Source organism: Rutilus rutilus (genome assembly GCF_951802725.1).
Source record: "Rutilus rutilus genome assembly, chromosome: 1".
Taxonomy (NCBI): domain Eukaryota; kingdom Metazoa; phylum Chordata; class Actinopteri; order Cypriniformes; family Leuciscidae; genus Rutilus; species Rutilus rutilus.
Genome location: NC_140209.1, coordinates 15,613,147 through 15,636,720, shown reverse-complemented (window position 1 = coordinate 15,636,720; position 23,574 = coordinate 15,613,147). Strand labels below are relative to the sequence as shown.

At 37.9% G+C, this 23,574-nt stretch overlaps 1 protein-coding gene across 2 annotated transcripts; it reads left to right on the top strand.

The window, feature by feature from the left end:
- The first annotated feature begins 1,250 nt into the window (after positions 1–1,250).
- Positions 1,251–23,574, top strand: LOC311291474 (uncharacterized protein). 2 transcript variants are annotated; one of them, XM_084410509.1, is made up of 5 exons: positions 1,251–1,730; positions 16,783–16,945; positions 17,409–18,156; positions 22,278–22,374; positions 22,649–23,574. In XM_084410509.1, the coding sequence occupies exons 2-4, from the start codon at positions 16,888–16,890 to the stop codon at positions 22,345–22,347; spliced, it is 876 nt and encodes a 291-aa protein (XP_084266635.1). In that variant the 5' UTR covers positions 1,251–1,730; positions 16,783–16,887; the 3' UTR covers positions 22,348–22,374; positions 22,649–23,574. The 2 variants fall into 2 exon arrangements, with proteins under 2 accessions (XP_084266635.1, XP_084266636.1); XM_084410510.1 differs by lacking the exon at positions 16,783–16,945.

The window sequence follows — 23,574 nt, the reverse complement described above, 5'->3', positions numbered from 1 at the left end:
TTTCCTGATGATCATGACGCTCCACACCAGTAAAGGTGATTCACAATGCTTTTTTTCCAGGGGCCAACCTCTTTGCAGCTTCTCTGCTTTGCAAGCTCATCAATTTTCTTGCCAACACCTAGAGTATGCAAAAGCATTAATACGATATGATAGACGTAACAACACATACATAACATATAATTATGAATCCTTGTATTTCTACTCTCAGTTAGCTATGGCTATTATTAGAACTACAAAATTATTAACCTTTTGCCATGTGCCATGCATCATATCTGTGCAAAATGCTTGGTCTACTCTCTCTGAGGAACTTCATCACACCAGGATGTCTCTAGCTCTCTCAGGCTTCTTTCAAAACCTTCCTTCTCCATACGCTGACTGTTGCCGACCTCATTGCTCTGAAAAATCATATCAGCCTTCTTCAGAAAACGGGAATCATGATTGTGTTCAAAGACAAATTTATGATCTGCTTTCCACTATTTCAACGCTAATAAACAAATCTCTACAACCTTACCTGAATGAGCTGAATGTCCATGATCTTGTTTGCTCCATCAGTCAGTATGTTCCATACTTTGCACTGTGTCCTAAACAATGTCATATTAGTATGTACATTTTTAGTGCTTGAAATAAACTCTGTAGTAGTCATTTATAACAGCACATTTCTGCACGACTGCACATACCAGGGGAGTCAGCACGCATGTCCCCACCCAGAACTACATTCCTTCCTTTGAGTGCTTCTGCAATATTTTGATGCTGTTTCCACTGCCAATTGATTGTTGGGAATAGGAAGGCCCTTTGGTGTTTCAGGTACGTAGTGTGGCAAATCCCCTGAATGTTGAATGCCTGAATAAACTGACCCAAAAGAAAAACAGTTAAATGTACAAGTTAAAACTGTTAAAAAAAGATTATTATACAAATCACACACATTTTTGAAGAGAAACAAAAAATCTTGGTGGCTTGTGTAACCCTGAGATTTCTCCTCACAGTTAAACAAAAGTATTTAGGACCCTTAATAATGTTTCTTGGGTACTGAATTCATAGTTCTTTACAATGTCAATGTGTATATCGGTATCTACCCCTTTAAGAGCATCGTTAGTGTTATAGTTTGTTTGTAATTTACATGTGCAAAACGTGGGTTTTACCAACAAGTTTGTGTTTGTCTGTTATTCATTGGTGAATAATTGAATAAGCCCGCCTGATATCTATGTAATGTGAAGTTTGATTGGTTCTATCTTGAGAGTGAAAGGGAAAAAGAGAGAGGAAGAGAGAGGAGGCGAATGGTGCAGGGGTGTGTCGAAGCGTGCCGTTGTATGTTTGAGAGAATCGCGATTAATCCGAATAGGATTAGTTGATTTTTATTTCTTTGAGCAACGAAAAGTATTGAAACAGTTTATTTAGCAGTATTTGTTTTGTTTCGCAAGGTTCGCTGGCTGTAAGCTGAAAGCTGAGTTAACTTTCTGTTTGTCAGTACACTTGTGTGAGTTCCAGACGAGTTAGTGCTTACTACAAACAAAATAGTGACTGAGTAGCTAAATACTAAAGTGGACTTTAAATATCAGCGTGAATAACGGTGATAAGGAGAAGCTGCACGATCAGACATACAGGTAGCGCCCTGAATCACCGAGAGGTTCAGGGTTCCCCTGGCAACGGGGGATCGCGAGGATCGCCAGGACGCGCATATCAGTGAGAACTGAGTGATTAAAGTTTCCTAACGAGGGAGGACTCTTCACAAGGTATCCCATTTAATATTTATTTGGCTCTTCGGAGTGCAGCGGCCAATTATCTTTTTGTTTTTGCGGCCACAACGCACGCGATCAACGGTTACAGGCCTGCAACGAGGGGTGAGCGTGATTTTTTTGTGTGTGTGTGTGTGTGTGTGTGTGTGTGTGGGCCCACGTGAGTTAATGTGTTTATCTGTCAAATTATAACTGCCGTTGTATTTCCTAGGAGGGGTTTGATTTATTATTATACATTTTCTGTTAAAGGGAAATTTCATATAGCTTGCATGTAAATAGAGGGGCATTTAAAAAAGTGTAAAAACCATATTGAGAGACATTTGATTTATTATTGGGTAAAGAGAGTCATACTCAACTGCCAAATTCATATTCATCTGTAGATTGACATATAATTCTAGAAGTACATTAATCCGAGATTGTGTATCATATTAATATCCTAACTGCCCAGTTGTGATCATTTTAAAATAGGCAGTTAATTGTAGTTTACTGTTTATTTATTCTCCTTTTTGTTTTATATTTTCTATTTTTCATTTAAATCCATATTTGGTTTAATAAACATTGTAATCGTTTACTTTAAGTGATTTCATCAAGTCTTACTGATTGGTTTGGTTGAAAGTTAAATTGAATATTTCTATTGGGTTAATTCATTCTCATAAAATGCATGGTTATAGCTAAACAGAGGAAATAGGGTGTTGTGCTAAAGGGTGTTGAGAGAGTTCCCTTATAATTAGTCGAGAGACTGCAAAGTTTGAACCCGAGTACCCGCCCCAAGAGCTCAAGTACATCATTACTGAAAGGGAAGAGGGTGCTACACTTGCAAGAAGGATGAGCCACTAAAGAGCACAGCAGCAGCAAGCTGCAGATTTCCAGCTGGTATGTTTTTGACATACAGTTGGCTGGCCCAAAGTTTGCAATGTTCACATTGAGCACAGGTCTGGTCCACATGTAGAACTGTACCCACTGTTCTGCTCTTTATTGTACAGTGTCTTGAGCAGGCAGGGCAATTTTTGAACAGCTCCATGAGGTTTTCCTCATAAACAATGAATTTCCTCATTATATGTGGTGGTGTTGCAATTACAGCGCTACAGCAAACAGCAATATTAATAAACATTAATAATAATAATTCATTATTAATGTCTGATGAATAGAAGTAAATAAAAAAAAAGCACAACAAGTCTATGAGTACCTCTCGTTATAGATGCTGCTGTCAGTCATTCCTGGTTGGAAACTACAATCAGAATCCTCAGCCTCTCTTCTGGGCCTTTTCAAGGGGGTGGAGGTAGCAAGAGGACCTTTCTCTAGTGGTATGAATGGTGTGGAAGTGTTGCAACCAACATGCCTTTTCTGTTGCTTCACCTGAGTGCCTATGACATTATATTTCTAAATGAAATAAATACATGGGAGCCTAATACACTATAATCTAAAAAAATATGAAACTATTAACGATTCCTGTTTAATACTGTAAAGTGTGCAACATACTCTTGCTCCTTCGTTCGGGTTTCCAGCGATGTTGCGTTGACATGTGCTTCATGTCGGGATGGGTTTGACATGCAGCATCTTTTTTGGCGGGCTGTTCGGTCTGACACGCCATCTCGAAAAACAGTTTAGGCTGACAATACAAACATATTAATTTCCAAAGACATATTTCCCAAAAATATTTAAATATATGACATATTTAATTACACAAATTAAGCATACAATTGTGGTATTATCGAAATATCAAACATTTTAATAACGAGTGCTTATTTAACAAGAGGCAAGTAAAACGATCAGGTTTACATTTTAGACACACACATACCTCACATACCTCTAAAGGAATAGAAAAGTCCTCGGGACTTGGTACCGCATCAATCGCAAGACGCAACTTGCATTGGTCATCAACAAGGCCGAAGTCCATCATTCTATAGTTCTTGAACCTCTCTCTCGAAAAATGTTTGCTGCATACTTTTAACTTAGAAGTGTCCGTGGTTGATGGCCAACCAACTGCCCGCAGCCAGAGTCTAGCCCTGGCAGCATCGCGGGGAAACATATGCACCCCATTCGAATTTTTGCACCACGAAAACAAACACTTCCGTCCCATGACTGCCTCTCTCATCTACTACGCGATATCACAGTTTGACATGTCTGTCATTGGAAAGATCCATGTGGTGTCATGAATAATTAAGAGACAGTGTCTTCTAATTGGATAAAAAACTCAGTCTCATTAATAATCATGAGACAACGATGAGTCATCAAAGTACTATAGTGCTCTGCCACGATGAAGATTTTAAACACGGAAGATGGAAATAGCGTATAAAAACTAAAATTTAACCATTTTCCCCCTACTACTAACATTGTCTTCAATGGTGTTCAACACACATACCTCTGTTAAAATCTCAGAAATTTTGGTTTAGGGTTTCATGACCCTTTAAAAAACATTTATACAGGTCTAATGAGATCAGTGTTTGACTATGGCTGTATAGCATATGGATCAGCCTCCAAGACAAGTTTAAGCAAACTTGATGGTATGCATAATCAAGCAATGAGGATAATTAGTGGAGCAATAAAAACTTCTCCAGTAGCTGCAATTCAAGTAGATGTGGGGGAGGTGCCACTGCATTTAAGGAGGGACCAGCTAGCACTGGTATATTGGGCAAATATCAGGGGGCATAAAGAGAACCACATGTCTTAGACAGTGTTAAGGGAATGTCAGGAAAAAGAAAGTATGAAAGTTAAAAGTTATGGGTGGGTTATAAAAGATAAGGTGAATAATATGGGAATTGGTTCTCTGAACATCAGCCCAACTGTGGCATATCCAGTAGTGCCTCCTTGGATATTAGAAGAATTGAAGGTTGATTTAGGACTGTTGGAGGAAAGGAAGAAATATGGAGTGTATAAGTATGGGGTAAGCAACTATATAACAGAAAAATACAAACAGTATGTAAAGGTTTTTACAGATGCGTCTAAAAATATTGAGAAGAGAGTATGGGTAGCTTATGTAATCCCTGAGGTGGGCATAGCAAAGGCTAAAAGGATAAATGATGACCTAGCAGTGTATACTGCTGAACTGGTAGCCATATGGCTAGGGCTTTTGTGGCTAGAGTCTAATAATTGTTTGCAGGCAGTGATTGCCTCTGTTTCTAGTTCAGCACTGATTCAGGGTTGCCAACTCTCACGCATCTGGCATGACACTCAAGCTTTCAGCATCAATCTCACGCTCTCACGCACGCGCAAGAAATGTCACGCCAAAATCCATGTTTCTCCCCTCTCAATCCGTTAATTTTCTGTTGATGACTAGACCACAGCGTATTAATGACAGGAGAGGAGTTTAAGGCACACAGCTGTATCATCTGCCTACAACGTTCTCACGGCAGTGTTCTCTGATCGTAACTGAACTGAAGCCAACAGATCAGAAAGAAAGGTGTGCTCTGACCTGGGGATCAAGACTATTGCCCTCCATGTATGTAAGTCAATAGAGGGAAGTGCTGGCCACTTGTGGTTCAACCTCAGTTAGTTGTTTTTGCTCTCAGTCCTGGAGGTCACGCTTCAAGTTTGTGTTATATTTTGCTAGTGGTACTGTATAGACTGGTTGTGTGGGCAAAAGTATAGATTGAGAAGATAAGACTGGGGTAGGATAATGCTATCTGCTTTCGCAGTTTGTCAGCATTCTACCAAAGGGTCGCTGTATTTTGACTAGACTGGCTCATCAATAAACCCTGAAGCACATCTGACTCTATATGATTCTGGAAGGGCCCAAATAAACTCAACCAAATGACACCTGATGCATATCATTTAGTTGGCATCCACATAGTATGTAAGCCCAGCTTAGGCTTGCTAGCCTTAGTGGTAGGTAAGGTGGATGGAGACCTAAAGCAAAAATTGTCCCAGCTTTAAGGGTGAAAAAGTTAAACTAATAGTCATACACAACTTTGTTCTGTTTGCAGAATTTAAGCGTAAAATACACACAAGACAACTTCTCTCCTCATCACTAAGTTACTAGCGTTCGAAAACTTCCTTTGAACTAAATCCTCGATGCACGAGCCCAGATTACGATCGCACAAGATTTTTTCCCAAGTATAAATGGCAAAAAAAAAAAAAAAAAGTCCTTGTTGTACAATGTTTTGTACAACAAGGATTATGGTACAATGTAAAACATTTTAATACCTTTCTTTTAATTCAACATACATTGTATATCTTAAGATTAAAACACTGCTCTGCATAAAGAGAATACAGTTCTTAAGAATGATAATAACAATATGAATAATTTTTTTTTTACCTTGTTTTTGCCTTGTTGACAAAAATAAACATAAATCAAATTGTGTCATTCCCATCAACAATGCCTCATTGAAGACACTGTGTCCTTTACTACACTCTAGTGGCCACTTTGTGTAGCGTACTACAGAGTAATTCATGACTCTTAAAATGCACCAGAACGCAAGAAATCCCATCTGAATTTTAAAAATGTTCATGAGGGAGGACTTGGGACCTCACTTCACTCTTTTGCCTAGGGCCCCCAAATATCTTGAAACGGCCCTGCTACTAACATAGGCTATGTTACATAGCTTACATATTTCATAGGCTTCTTCAATGGTCTAGTGGTTAGAGCTTTTGCCAAGCGTGTCAGAAGTTACGGGGTCTAATTCGCACTCGTCTAAGTTTTTTTTTTATTTTTTTATTTTTATCAAAACCGAATATGTTCATCAGTGGTTGTATATCAAGCAGGGACTAGGGCCGTCACGATTATGACATTTGGCTGACGATTAATTGTCTAATAAATAATTGCGATTGTGACGATTAATTGTCTGTTTTAGGGCTTTGGCGATGAATTGTCATACAAATTGTTGATTAATTTAATCCCTAGCAAAAACAAACTTAACGCCTTTAAACATTAAAGTAATTTATTCAATGAAAAATATGTATCTTTCAGAAATGTGTACATTTAAAGAACAAATGTAAATACCATTTTGAAAATATAAATAATAGAAACAATCACCATAAAATGACCATAACACAAAAAAGACTGTCAATATCTCATTCCCAACTAAAGTAAAATATAAATATATTTTACAAATTAAAAAATTCTGTAAATAACATGTTACTTTTCTCAATACTCCTATTTGCTGAAAGTGAAATACTCAATGGTGTTTGGTTAATTATTTTACCAATGGAGGCACAAGTCTCTGCCTATGCATTTGCTTCCACCTCCCCTTCTCTATCCCCTCAGACTCGTGTTTCACAGATCCAGCACATCCAGGGAAGAGGCGCACGGTGGTTAAACTTACAGTGGTGAAACACATAAAATTAATAACTGGGACTTGTATTAACATTAAATCGTCCCTCTCCCATTTTGCATGATTCTTTGCAGGAGACAGATTTTTCTTTCTTGATAACGTCCATCAGGTCTAAAAGACAAATTAAATCAAGTGAGTTTCTATGGAATATTTTATGCAAACAACCAGCTAATCATGGCTTACTCATGCAGTTTAAAGTGACGTTCTAGACATTCTCCTGACTCTACTAACACTCTAATGAGAGTTAGTAAGACATGAAGGTGCAACGTTTCTTATAGTCAACAGAATGTGTTAAAGCAGCACTCAGTAGCTTCGGGATTTCTTCGCTGTATTCTCGCTTTTTGCTCGCAGGTTTCTCTCTAGAGCTCCCCCCACAGCTTCGGAATAGATATTTGACAACACTGTTGTAAAAACTCGTTGGTGATTCTCAGACACCAGAGGCTAGTAGATCAACGACATCAAAGCAGATGGGACATTCTTTAAAACGTCTTCTTCATTCGGGTTCGAACAGTGTGAGGGAGCGCAATAATGACGGCATTTTAGCAGATTTCTTTTGGCCGTAAAGCAGTTGTTTACATCGCGAGACCTGATATCACGCGAGACTGCCTGACGCGGCGGCCGGTGGCCCGCCGCCCCAAAATTGCAAGTGCGTATTTTCCGCTCACGGGCACCAGGGGGGTGCGAAGAAGGACACAGCGACCCCACAGACTTCAACGGAGAAAAGTGAAGTCCATTAGAAGCACTCACTTCCTGATGGCCTAGCGTACTGCGCAGACTCAAACTGAGCTTGATGACGTAGATGTGACGTGAGCAACCTGTCTGACAGCTGTGAGTCTTCTAGTAGCTGTGCCGAGAGAAATCTGAATCATTCCCTCCGAATCTTGCAGAGACGGCGAGTGTGAGTAGGAGCTGTCCATGAGCTAGGAGCAGGAGAAACTTTTGCTAAGTATTCTGATTAATTATTTTGCCTCCACGTCCCCCCGATTGCCTGCGCGCTTCTCCTCCTGTCTATACGGTAATTTCTCTACTGTGCGACAGAGAGTCGCGTGGTTATGGCGCAATCATTAGCCTACTTTTACAAAAATTGCTTTATGGGGCCATAGCGTAAGATACAAGGTAATGGAGCCTTTTATACATTGTCGTGTTTCTTTAGAAATAAATAATGGACAAATAGAGTCTTTAAACGCCTCAGATGTGAAGTTACAGTATAGAAGGTACGCTTTCCGGATGCTGGATTACCCCCTTGGTTTTATACTGGGAATAAACAGGCCAGGCCAGTGCTGCCACCTTGTGGAACAACTGAGTACTGCAAAACAATGCAATTCAATGTGCGACCTGCGTGGCAACATTAAATCAGGTGGCGCACGTTCTTTACTGATTGATTTTGTATCACATGCACTGTATGCGGACCCTTGCGTACACATAAAAACCAAAATATACTTGATTAACAGAAATAATCTTGAAGCATCTCATCTGTGTATCTTAATAATCCCCATAGCAAATACAAAATTCTGAACGGCTGTTTGAAAACATGAAAACACTGTTTGACATTCTTCTCCATAACAAGTCGGTGTCAGAAACAGAAAGTTGTGCTGCGCTGCTTCATATAGTGCTTTATTCCTGCTTTTCCAGTAATTTCAACTACGTTTTGCAACCAAACACACGCGAGAAGTTGAAATTGTTATTAAAAATGATAGCCTGCAAGAAGCTTGCGATCCAAATTGTCTGTGCACTGATTTGCAGCGGAAAGGAGAAAAAGAAAAACATATTATGCGTGAGGAAATGGCCGGGAAGACAAGGGGAGCAAGGACTGTGTGTTCTGCAAAGAGAGTTGGGGGTAAATAAATAATTTTGCAATGTGCTGCTGTTGCTGCTGGTCAAGCAAATGTTTGTGCTTTGTTTCTGTTTAATATAATTGTAAATATATCTATTAAAATACTGATATTGTGGCCTATAACTCCTCCCCGAACTCCCTCTGCTCTGTATCTTGCTCTCTCATTGGTTGTCGGTCATCGCCGATGTAGTTTTCAGTCAGAACACTTTTCACACAGCAGGATTTTGAATCGCCGACAGGTCCAGATATTTAGCATGCCAAATATCTCACGGGCGTCGGCGATTCTCTCAGATCACGTCTTTGCTCATTCACACTGCGTGATTGTCACTCGCGTGAACGAGCACCGATTTGCCTGTGATTTCGGGCATTTGTCGGTGATTTCTCAAAACCTGTCTGCGAGCCAAAATCGGGGCTAAAATCATGCAGTCTGAACTCGGCATAACTTACACAGAATTGTTTCTCCGCACATAAAGATGAACTACTTACCGTGATCTCAGACTGTGTTAGATGGTCACACACGTTACACATGGATCTTCATGTGTCGCTTCAGGTGACATTTAATAGAGAAAATAATTCCACACTGATCACACGTGTGCAACTTCTCTCCAGTGTGGATCCTCTCGTGTTTTTTCAGATTTGATGAGTCACTGAATCTCTTGTCACAGTGTGAACACTTGTAAGGTTTTTCTCCAGTGTGAATTCTCTCGTGCACTTTTAAACGGTTCGCTGTAGTAAAAGTTTTCTCACACTGAAAGCACATGTACTCTCTCACACTAGTGTGTATTTTCTCATGTGCATGTAAATATTGCAGCTGTGTAAAACTCTTTCCACACACAGAACATGAATGCGGCTTCTCCTTCATATGAACTGTCAGGTGTCTCTTCAGGTGTGATGCCCTAATAAATGTTTTCCCACACTGATCACATGTGAACGGCTTCTCTCCAGTATGAACTCTCATGTGAATCTCAAGTTTATGTTTGCTTGGGAAACTCTTTCCACACAGAGTGCAGGTTGTAGATTTCTTGGCTCTTCTTTTCTTTAAAAATGTCTTTTTAGTCTTTGAGCGACTCAAAGGTTTTTCTCCAGGTTTGACATGATGTTCCTCCTCCACTTCACTCAGTTCTTCACTCTCTTCGCTCTCTTCAATCAGGTCTGACATGAAAGAGAAAATTGAACTTTTATTTTCAGTACATCAAAAGGACATAAAAATGATGTAAGACTGCTACATAATATTATCATGAGGTACACCGATCTTGAAATTTTTATTTTTTAAAACAATATAGAAAAATCTCACGGTAATAAGCAGGTTTTCTACTGATACGAAGCTTAATGCTAATCGGTGAACTATCATTTTAAGTTTACAGTGTCCATAGAAATTCCCAGCCTGATCTCACGGCAATTCGTACGAATTCATACGAATGACCTACCCCTGACCCCGCCCCTAAACCTACCCATCATGTGGGTTTAGACAAATTCGTACGAGTGAGGTCGTGAGATAGCGTTGAAATTCCACATACTGAAAGTCAAGAGTGACCGCAGCTTTAACTAGTTTTAAATTAGCTATTTTTATTAGCATTATCTGTGTCCTACATGTGTCACTCAACCCTGTTACTCCTGACATGATTTTCCTTATAGTTACTGATAAGGTTGTATTTCTTATAAATAATATAAGTGTCATATTTATTGAGATATTTCTTCTTATAATAACTTTGGTAACAGAGTTGATGAATGTGATCAACACTGTACAGTTTGTGTAAAAACAGAGACAATGGATTGAGATTATTTTCTTGTCCTCCCATCATGCAGTAGAAAGAGCACAGATGATGTCACTTCCTGTGTCACAATTTTAAGAAATGCTCTGTTTTTAAAATGAGTCAAGTTTTGCTTAAGTTATGCTTACAACCCTGTCAGCCATTCTGGAAAGTTAATTTACTTGTTATAGTCTGTTGTTTACTCTGTTAATTGCTAATGTAATTATAATGATAACTATATTGAAAAATGTCAAACATATTGGCAACATTTTTGCAAATAAATGTTACATAGCTAGAATATTTAGTTTGACCTGATGTTGACAAACAGTATAAAAGTGTATAAACCTCCCATTACTGATCATTTGTTGAAAACTAACTATAACATTTGACCCATTTCATAGTTGAACTGTTTATCTAAATGTGATGAAGTGCTTGAATGTTTCTAACATGAATGTTCTTCAGCATCATGAATGAATGAATGAAGAATAAACACCAACCTCTTTGTTCTTCAGGATCTTCAGTGTGTTTCATTCTGCAGGGTTCTGGATCACTCATGTTCTCACTGTCCTCTTTAATAAACTCAGTCTTTGCAGATTTCAGCTCTTCCTGATGCTCTGATGCTCGTCTTCACTTGCATCTGATGGGAATTTACAGCACTTATGGGTGAATTGCAGTGGGAGGAGCTTCACTGGTGATGTAATTGGTGTGGGAGGAGCTTCACTGATGATGTAATTGCTGTGGGAGGGGCTTCAATTATAGTCAATTTTAGTGGGAGGAGCTGATCTGCCCAAAATAAAAATAAAATATATCAGTTACTGAGTTTGTTTTTATACATATATCACATATAAGCATTTATTTCTGTTTGTCTGTAAAGTAACTGATGCTAATACTCAACTGTTTTTTTGGGGGGGCTTTTTGCACACAAAAAGTATTCTCGTCACTCACTAAACTTATGGTCGAGCCACTGTAGTCACTTGGACTATTTTAACAATGTCTTTACTAACTTTCTGGGCCGGCAAGTTTCAATTACATTAGGAGCCTATGGAGGAGTGAGACAGCTCTCAAAAAAATCTTAATTTGTGTTCCGAAGATGAACGAAAGTCTTACGGGGTTGGAACAACATTAGGGAGAGTAATTACTGACAGAATTTTAATTTTTGGGTGAACTAACCCTTTAATAAATAAATACCTCAGTCTGTTGACACCAATGAAATGAGCTTTAAGTGTCAATTTACAGGAGATCTGAAGACATCAGCATAATAAATGAGGTGAAAACAGGAACTTTTGACGTGAAATATGGGTATAACTAGCCCATTTACTGCCCTAGTACAGCAGTTGTCACTTTAAAAGTATTCATGTGAATTAAATGTTGGACAATGGCCTCATGATCACAGTATGCAAATGCTGTGAATCTGATGCGAGGGAATTGCAGAGTGAGGACTGATGTGTCTCTCACACCTCTAACACAAATCTGTGCCATTTGCTTCACAGGACAAACATGCTTCTTCCCATTACTTACTATGGATGTGTCCTAACATGCTTGGTCTAATCTGACAGCTTATGAACTGAACAGAATTATGTTGAACTAGAGATATTAAAGTATTGTAATGTACAGTCTAGGCACAGCTGCTGAAAGATGCGCTGAGGAGATTATGTTAATGTACTTCTCCTTCCGTCTTTAGGTTTCGTGTTGATATTGCAATCATCTTTAACAATCCCTTGCTATGGGTATAATAAGAAAAGGAATGTTTTCCTATACAGTATGTTGTCCCATTCTACTGTGTTTGACCGTTAAAAACAGATTCCTGACTTTCAGTGTGGCGATGTAGGAGAATGCAGCAGAACGGACGGTCTTTTCGCCATCCGTACTCCAGATCTGCTTGGTTTACAAATATTCGTCAGAATGTCTTCCTTAGGGTTCATCAGAACAAAGAAAATTATATAGGTCAGACAATTTGAGTAACTGATGACAGAATGTTCATTTTTTGGTTAACTATCCCTAAAAATTTTGTAATACAGCCAATTAAATACATGTATAACGTTATACCGTTAAGTGTTCTGCGCTCAAAACGCTTATACTGGTTGTACGTTAGATGGCGCTATGGAGTAATTTTCCCTGAGCAATTGCGCAAAAATAACACTAGGGAGTTTGATTAAAATCGTCAATTTAGTTTTATATATTTCTTTATTTTAACTAGAAATTTAAATGAAACTGAATAACGTTAATTAGCTAGAATTAGTGATGAATTTTATTTGAGAACCACTGATGTAAATAATTTAAAAGAATATAGCTTAGGCCTTATATCCATAAGCCAACTAAAAATACCTTTTATTACCTTATTGTTACTAAAATAAAAATGAGGAGGTAGAGGTAAAAACAAACAAAACAAATATAAACCACAAATTGTTCTTATTTTTTTCTTACCTTTTTTCAATGTTCTGAATCCAATCAATTTTGCGATCTTACTGTCGATAGAAGAGTCACAAAATGAGCTCACTACACTCATTATATTATCGTAATTAAATTATTAATGAATTGTTATTAATTATTATTGTTACAAATATAGTGGCTAAACATTTATGTGTTCTGATTTTTTTGTGGAAACAAATACATTATTACAATTTTCAAAACTTTTAATAATAATAATAATAATAATAGGTAGGCTATGCATGTTATTAACCTACTATTAATATATAAAAACAAATATAAAAAAAAAATAGTAGGCTAATCAGAACAGTATTATTGTTATGCATAATTGACATATTACTACTGTCATTTTTGCTATAAGAATCCAAGAGTAATTAATTTATAGCCTAACGTTTCAATAGATTAGGCCTATATCTGTATAAAAAAAAAATAGATAGATAGATAGATAGATAGATAGATAGATAGATAGATAGATAGATAGATAGATCTCTGCTCTCCTTCCAGTGGTCTACAGGAGCACTTTCACAGATGTCCCTGATGATTTCTCTCACATCTCTCATTACATCAATGTCTTTTATTGGAGGAGTGTCTGTGATGATCTTCTTCACACTCAGTCCCCAAAACAAATTAAACTCTTTCTTCAGTGTTTCTTCATCTTTGTCTTTGTCTTTTAGTTTCAAGGCAAGATCTTTGCTCTTTTCATAGAGAGTGTTTTCATGATTTATCTTCTGAGCATCAATCTTTTTTCTTGAGGTCTCGCTGCTGAAGAATATTGTTTAATTTCCTCTTTGATTCTCTCACAATGTTTTCTTGAAGCTCTTTGATTTTGTTTTCATCAAATGATGTTTTCCAGTGAATCAGTATGTCTTTATCTTTGTCTTTCTCAAAGAACTCTGCCATTGATTTTTTTCACTTCTTCACTTGTCGTCTTCAGTTCTCTTTGAAGATCAGTTTCCTCAACCTTATGAATTGTTTCATTTTCTATTTTGTTGTGTAGTTTGTTCTCAGTTTCCATCATGGCACTACAAAGACTCCAGGGCCACTTGCCGTATTCGGTCTCCAGTCTCCTGTAGGCTGAAATCTCCAGAGAATTTCTGAAGCTGAAGACGAATCGTTCCTTCAGTAAACAAATCGTTCCTTCAGATCTTTTAGGTCTCTCAGCTTCATTCCATGTGTTTTTGAGGCATGAGATATAAGAGTTTTCTTTAGTTCTTGTATATTCTCACAGTAATTTGGGTTTGGTGGTGCCATTGGTGGGCTTCCCTCCCAGAGCTGAGCAAAATACTTCACATCATTCTGAACATCAAATCTAATGACATCACTGAAACATTCTGCATCACAGTCATCTTTAGCAGCGAGTTTTGTCATATCATCCAGTGTCTCCTGCAGTCGTCTCCTTCCCTCCATGTTTTTCTCTCCAGCTTTGATGCCTGAGTGTCACGCTACCACACACAGAAAACAGGGGATCCAATAGCAGTATATTTTAATAGGGTAATCCGTAATCATACATCCAGTCCAGGCAAGGGTCAAAATCCAAATAGGCTATCAAAAAGCAAGAAACAAAACAAGAACAAGCAAGAAAACAGACCTCAGAAGTGGTGTGACAATAAACAAGGACTCCGTAACAAACACTAAACAGACAGGGTATTTATACACACAGAAACTAACAATCATAATGGGGAACAGCTGGATGCAATTAACAGTGACGAGTGCAGACAAGGATTGTGGGGAATGCAGTTCCTAATGTGAATGACACCGTGGGGAAAGAGGACCTCTAGTGGACACCAGGAAACATAAACCAACACTGTGACACTGAGACGTTCTGATGCACAAACACACAGCTGGGAGACATATTTACCTTCTTCATCCTCATGAAGGCCTGAACAACAATCCGAAGAACGTCCTGCATCTCAGATGGGTTTTCTCCAAAGATGTTGATCAATGTCAGATTTCCTAGACCAACAACAAATGTGGCCAATTCATTGTCATGATGCTGTGTTGATCTTCCAGCCAGTTCTAGAGCACGAAGACCCTCAGTATCGATGACCAGAATATAGTCAAAGTTCATCTGTGTTTTCATCTCGTCTGAGACTCTGACCAGCTGCATGAAAGCTCCTCTGGTGCACCTGCCAGCACTGACGGCAAACTGGAGCCCAAACATGGCGTTCAGCATGGTGGATTTCCCAGAGCTCTGAAGCCCTAAAACTGACAGCACAAAGACTCTGGTCTGGTTCCCCAGTTTCTGGATGAGTTCTTCTAGAACAGCAGAGATCCAGACATGAGGAACATGAGCAGCATCTCCATCCATCAGCTCCAGTGGAAATCCAGAGATCATCATCTCTGCTGCGAGACTCGGGAGAGAAGAGAAGTCAAACTGCAGGCCTTTCTTGTTCTTCTCCACAGATGAACATGATTTATAGATCTGACCGATCTCCCTCATGATGTGCTCCAAACCAAAAGTTGCAGCTTGAAGATTGTCAGATAATTTCTCAAGGTGTGTTTGTTTAGCTTTATGTTGTTCAGATTTATTACTGTCTTTCAGTTTCAAGACTGTTGACCATGTTTCACCATACTTGTGGAGTAGAGCAGAAAGGTCAGCTGATGTGTGTTCATCCAGGAGGATTCTGAGCCATTTGAGAAAAAACATCTTCTCATATTTAGCATTTGAATTCATTTCTTCAATTAATTGCATAATAAATATGCTGATGTCACATTCATGCTCTTTTTTATGGATTATCTTCATCTCTGTTTTTTTTTTTTTGCACTTGAGGTCGATGTAGTTCTTTGTTCTTCTTACTCCACTGATACCACAGTTTCCCTTGACATACAGTATACATACAGAGGCAGGTTCTTATATGAACCCTTCTGCCACATCAAAGGTTCTAAAATGAACTGAGAACATGTGCCAAATAATGGATCATTATAGCACCTATAGGTTCAACTTTGTACCTTTTTTATAGTTAGAAGTTATTTGCACTTAAAAGTTATTTTTGAACCCCAAAGGTTCAGTCTCTTTTAAGAGTGCAGTTTAATAGTCTTTTTATCATCTATCCTGACTCAAATAATGTGTTTCTAACAGCAAACACTCAGAATAAAGTGAGATGATCTGCTGATGATCCTGAATGGCTTGTTGAATGAGTGTTGATAGTCTGAGGCTCATCAATATTAACAGATCTGCTGAAAACACTCTTTGTTTAATGACAATAGTTCCTGTTTTCACCTCATTTATTATGCTGATGTCTTCAGATCTCCTGTAAATTGACACTTAAAGCTCATTTCATTGGTGTCAGCAGACTGAGGGGATTTGTTGGGTACATTATGTAGCCTACATTTATTTCTGTGTTTATGATTTAACTTTTTTTTTCTTACTATTATTTATATTTGGAAGAATTTAAACTATGTATATTTTGTATTTTAATAACGCCTGTATTTTAATAAAGAAGCAGAATAATGTTAGGATTAGCAATACAAACAATGAATGAATTGTTATTTCTCACAATAAATTCACTGTTTTTCAATCAGAATCAGAATAATCAGAATCAGAATAATCAATTTATAAAAAGGCATTCTGCAAATGTATCATAACATTTTAGAAGTGCTAATAATATGTTGCATAGAAGTGTCATTTAGTATAAAAACAAACTCAGTAACAGATATATTTTAGATTTTGGGAAGATCAGCTCCTCCCACACGAATTGCATCATCAGTGAAGCTCTTCCCACTGCAATTACATCATCACTGAAGCTCCTCCCACTGTAATTCCCCAGTAAATGCTGTAAATTCCCATCAGCTACAAGTGAAGACGAGCATCAGAGCATCAGGAAGAGCTGAAATCTGCAAAGACTGAGTTTATTAAAGAGGACAGTGAGAACATGAGTGATCCAGAACCCTGCAGAATGAAACACACTGAAGATCCTGAAGAACAAAGAGGTTGGTGTTTATTCTTCATTCATTCATGATGCTGAAGAACATTCATGTTAGAAACATTCAAGCACTTCATCACTTTTAGATAAACAGTCAAAAATGAAATGGTGCAGAATGTTCTGGGTTTTTCTTCAACAAATGGTCAGTAAAGGGAGGTTTGAGACATTTTTATATTGATTGTCAACATCAGATCAAGCTAATACTAACTATATTAAATAAAATTTTCAGTACATCAAAATAATTGATTGAAAGAAATATAAATTGAAAGGACATGAAAGTGAGCCCTAAAGTAATAGTAGAAAGTAGACAATTGTTATAAAATATTATGATAATTTGATGCCTTTTTATATTGATTGTCAACATCAGATCAAGCTAATACTAACTGATAAATAATCCATTTATAAAAAGGCATCAAATTATTTTGATGTACTGAAAATTTTATTTAACATACTTTTTTCTTTGATTTCAGACCTGATGGAAGAGAGCGAGGAGAGTGAAGAACTGAGTGAAGTGAAGGAGGAACATCATGTCAAACCTGGAGAAAAACCTTTGAGTCGCTCAAAGACTAAAAAGACATTTTTAAAGAAAAGAAGAGCCAAGAAATCTTTCACCTGCACTCAGTGTGGAAAGAGTTTATCAAGCAAACATAATCTTGATGCTCACATGAGAGTTCACACTGGAGAGAAGCCGTTCCCATGCAATCAATGTGGGAATAGTTTCAGTCAATTAGCAAACCTTAATGTTCACATGAGGATCCACACCGGAGAGAAGCCGTTCTCATGTGATCAATGCGGCAAAACATTTATCAGTACATCACACCTGAAGACACACCAGACAGTTCATATGAAGGAGAAGCCACATTCATGTTCTGTGTGTGGAAAGAGTTTTTCATGGCTACAAACTTTACATGCACATGAGAAAATTCACACTGGTGTGAGAGAGTACATGTGCTTTGAGTGTGAGAAGACTTTTACTACAGCTGAACAATTAAAACAGCACCAGAGGATTCACACTGGAGAAAAACCTTACAAGTGTTCACACTGTGACAAGAGATTCAGTCAGTCATCATCTCTGAAAACACATGAGAGGATCCACAGCAGAGAGAAGCCGCACACGTGTGATCAGTGTGGGAAGAGTTTCTCTATTAAAACTCACCTGAAGCGACACATGAATATCCATACGGTGGATAAACCGCTTAAACACAGTCTGAGATCACAGTAAGTAGTTTGTTCATGTGCTGAGCAACAAAGTCTCTTCTGTGTAAGTTAGACACACATCACTCTAATAATAAGACTATCGATAGGCGAGACCACGCATGCAATGCTAGTGGGCTAAAGCTAGTAGCGGAAGTTCGGAAAGTTGGATATAAGTAGCAATATCAAAGCAATCCGATTGTTTTTTTATAGAGAATAGTATCGGAGATATGTTCACACGCGGTAAAAATAGAAAATGTTCGTTTGTAAATGAGTGTAAAGAAGAAAATCAAGGATTATGAATCAATTCGACAGAGCTCCAAATACAAACAACGTGCTCAGTCGCAACGCATCAAAAATCGTGTCAATCTAATTGACACATCACTCTATAGCCAAATCTCTCCTCTCCACGTATAGCCGTTGTGTGGTGAGCACAGGACACTTTGTTGGTTGATATCTATTAACTTGCGCTCTCTGACAGTAGGTGGCGCTCATGTAAAAGCAGAAATAAAGCACTATACAGGGCTCTAGACTGCGAGTTAATGGAAATTCATTATAATCCATTATAAAGCTTGAAAGAGCTTGAAAGAGCCAGGACATTTTTTTATATATATAACTCCGATAGTATTTGTCTAAAAGAAGAATGTCATACACACCTAGTATGACCTAGTATGACTAGAGAGTGAGTAAATCATGGGCACTGACTTGGAAACCAGGAGAAACATTGTGCCTTGAACGAACAAGTTCATGAAGTTTTAAGTTTTAAGTTATAAGGCTTTTAAGTCCACAAATCACCAATATTCACTGTGGATTTAATGTAGTAATGCTCAGTGTAACCATGGTATTGTGGCAGAAATAGTCAAATGTTTTTACATTATTCATTTCAGGGTTCGTACATCCTTTTGAGAGTAAAATTCAAGCACTAATCAAGAACTTTGAAGTCCATCACACTTTTTATATCTCTTCAAATATATATATTTTTTTATTATCCAGTTTTAATGTTATTTTTAATGTGATGACCAAACCATGATTTGTTCATCCTTCAACGATTGTTAAACTAAACATTGATTGTTAAACCATTTGTAAAACTAAATGTTTCAAAGTGTAGGAAAACAGTAGACCGAAGATTTAAAACTACAGTTATACTTAAGAGTAAAGAAAGTATATTCGCTGGAATATATATCTATGTATGTCTATGTATATACACTCACCTAAAGGATTATTAGGAACACCTGTTCAATTTCTCATTAATGCAATTATCTAATCAACCAATCACATGGCAGTTGCTTCAATGCATTTAGGGGTGTGGTCCTGGTCAAGACAATCTCCTGAACTCCAAACTGAATGTCAGAATGGGAAAGAAAGGTGATTTAAGCAATTTTGAGCATGGCATGGTTGTTGGTGCCAGACGGGCCGGTCTGAGTATTTCATAATCTGCTCAGTTACTGGGATTTTCACGCACAACCGTTTCTAGGGTTTACAAAGAATGGTGTGAAAAGGGAAAAACATCCAGTATGCGGCAGTCCTGTGGGCGAAAATGCCTTGTTGATGCTAGAGGTCAGAGGAGAATGGGCCGACTGATTCAAGCTGATAGAAGAGCAACTTTGACTGAAATAACCACTCGTTACAACCGAGGTATGCAGCAAAGCATTTGTGAAGCCACAACACGCACAACCTTGAGGCGGATGGGCTACAACAGCAGAAGACCCCACCGTGTACCACTTATCTCCACTACAAATAGGAAAAAGAGGCTACAATTTGCACGAGCTCACCAAAATTGGACAGTTGAAGACTGGAAAAATGTTGCCTGGTCTGATGAGTCTCGATTTCTGTTGAGACATTCAGATGGTAGAGTCAGAATTTGGCGTAAACAGAATGAGAACATGGATCCATCATGCCTTGTTACCGGTGTGCAGGCTGGTGGTGGTGGTGTAATGGTGTGGGGGATGTTTTCTTGGCACACTTTAGGCCCCTTAGTGCCAATTGGGCATCGTTTAAATGCCACGGCCTACCTGAGCATTGTTTCTGACCATGTCCATCCCTTTATGACCACCATGTACCCATCCTCTGATGGCTACTTCCAGCAGGATAATGCACCATGTCACAAAGCTCGAATCATTTCAAATTGGTTTCTTGAACATGACAATGAGTTCACTGTACTAAAATGGCCCCCACAGTCACCAGATCTCAACCCAATAGAGCATCTTTGGGATGTGGTGGAACGGGAGCTTCGTGTCCTGGATGTGCATCCCACAAATCTCCATCAACTGCAAGATGCTATCCTATCAATATGGGCCAACATTTCTAAAGAATGCTTTCAGCACCTTGTTGAATCAATGCCACGTAGAATTAAGGCAGTTCTGAAGGCGAAAGGGGGTCAAACACAGTATTAGTATGGTGTTCCTAATAATCCTTTAGGTGAGTGTGTGTATATATATAGATGATGTCTGTATAGCCCTTTACATAAATATATATTCAGGCCTGTGTGTATATTTTGAAAATATTGTAATGTACACTGAGCCAAATTCTTAATACAAATTTTTTTTTATATAATATTTCTTGCTTGACTTTATTTATATACGTGACCTTGAAGTAATCCAAAAGTAATCAGTTACATTACTTTCATATTATAGTACTTGGATTACGTTACTGAATACTTTTTTTATGAAGTAATTTGTAACTGTAACGGAATACATTTTTAAAGTAATCCTCCCAAGCCTGTATATATATATATATATATGTCAGAAAAGTAAACAAATCAACGAATACATCATCGCAATTACCAAGTCCATCTCATCTGGCATGTTATTAGAATTATTGATAATGTTTTAGAACTCATCTCTGTTTATATGACACATTAGTTATAGTTTCTGTTTTCATAGATGTTAAATGTAGGTTTTAAATCCTTCATGTTAATCTTCTATGAACAATGTAGATTAATGTAGAATAAACAAATGTATATTTTAGTCAGAATTATTGCTCTTCATCAACTTGAGGTCCTGGAGCTCGATCTGTAAAGTTGAACAGAGACTCACTCGCTCTCGGGACAAGCATTGAAGGAAAATGGAAATACACACATGACTTTCTTACATTTACTGATAAGGATATAACCATTAAATATAAGAATGTGCTACAAAAGTCATTGAAATTACAATCATTTATTTCAATCTCTGCATTTAATAAACTACCAGTGAGTGTTTTTTATCACATATAAATGTTTTAAATTTGAACTCTCCTGTCAAGCTGTTGGTGAAAATAAGAGCTTGTTCTTCAGTGATTTGCCTGGTTAAATAAAGGTTAATAAGTTACACAAAGGGAATGCCACATCAGAGCAAACAACACATGCATCTGAACGACGTGTTCTGAATATGAAGCACTTTCATGTTTAGGAAAACTTGGCTTGTTTCAGCACTAGGTGATTTATGTTAGTTTTGTTTGTTGTGTTGTTGTGGCTTCGACAAAACCTGATAATCTTAAATTACATGATCAAGGTCATTATATTTTTCAATATGTGATTAGCTGTAGTACTGAAGGGTTACAAATTTAAGAATCTATTTCAGATATGCTTCCTTACATAACATCCATCCATCCATCCATCCATCTTCTACCGCTTCTACATAACATCATGGTGAAGAATATTGTATTTAGCGTTTAAGGTTGAGATAATGATTCTGCTCAGCAAAGTTGCCATTCCTGTTTTCTCCTTATTGTCTTTAATTTTATTATGAGTCCCAGTTTCACTCAGAGCCACAGCCCAGACGTTGAATCGTTGGGCTGATTGGATTAGAACATATGCGTTTGAATGGTTATGCTGATTGGACTGAGACTGGTAACACGCTGGAGTCAGGCAGGTTCCTTAAACCTGTATACTTAATTTGCATGCTTTGTTCAACCTCAATGTAAATCCCTCCCCCTAAATGTCTATAAATTTGCAAGGCAACTGTCTTGAGTTAGACTTGGAAGAACACTACAGACGACACACAGCGAAGATCCAAATAAATCACTTGTGCTTATCCCAATGTCTCCTGGTCTTGCGTCGATGAAAGAAAACTTAACAACAGTACTTAGTACTTAGTTCAAAGTCTGAAATATTGTTTATTCCTCTCTCATCATGATTGTAAGAAATTAAACTTGTTTGTTTTTAGCAGAACTGCCAGAAAGCATCCGGAAGGAGAGGACGGAGAGAACGCCAGTGATCCAGAACCTGCAGAATGAAACATCAAGATACTGAAGAACAAAGAGGTTGGTGTTTATTCTTGATTCCTCATTCATTCTTCATGATGAAGAACATGCTGATGCTCACCAGATTTACACTGTTTCATGACCAAACTAGTTATTTATAACACAAATCATCTTCATGGCATTAAAATAGATCATAATCGTGCACAGCCGTTGTTGACCAGATTTGATGAGATTATGACTGTTGAACTCATCAGTGATCTTGACTTTGAGCTTCACTTTTCATTTCACGTTTGTCTCTCATTTGAAATCTCACTTGATTTAATGTTTCTTTTAGACCTGATGGACGTGAACGAGAAAGGAAAAATCTGTGTAAATGTAAATCAAGTCTGAAGAATCTCATGAGGATCCGCAGCGGAGAGAAACTTTACACATGTGATCAATGCGGGAAGAGTTTCACTTGGGCCTTCAATCTGAAATCACTTCTGCCTTCTCATTCAGAAGAAGAGCACCAGAAAAATGACACCGGAAAAACACTTTCATGTTCAGGAGCTGAAGAAGAGGCCGTAACACTTTCAACTGAGACATGAAAAGATTTGTGTTAAACATCCAATCAAACTACATGATTCAGAGGTTTGCCCGAACAAAGGGTCATAAAAACTTTCCCGCCAAAGGAAAACAGTTCTTATTGGTTAACATTGGTTACGGATCACAAGATCAGAGCGCTGCTCTTCTTCACGTTTGGTCTTCTCCATTGTTTTGTCTCTTCATGTTTTCGTCGCTCTTCGTTTTACTTCTTCAAGCTATTGTTCTCTCTCCGTTTTGTTTTAAGTCTTGCCTTGTGCTCATTCATTTCTACCTACGAGTGAAACAGACTTTCAACTAAGTTTCTGGCAACTCTTACAAGTAAACCGTTTGAACTTCCCGCGAACTACACAAGCTCCAGAAGAACCGAAATAATATTTCTAATTAAACGGACACACCCAGAACGGACAAGAACGCGCACATTCCTGTTCAGCAACAAAAGTCCAATGCAAGTATTCTTTTACCAAGTGTTAAATGTGCTAAGATTATCTGCCCCTGCTTAAGGTGATTTGGTTCTTTGCTGGTTCTCAAAGGTTCATTGTTTGTGATATTTTTGCCATTCTGTAATCTGCTCTTTCTTTACTTATTTACTTTCATTATTACTATTCATATATGTATTCTTTGTTAGATGTAGTTGTACATTTATAGTTTCATTTATTAAAAACCTATTACACGTTT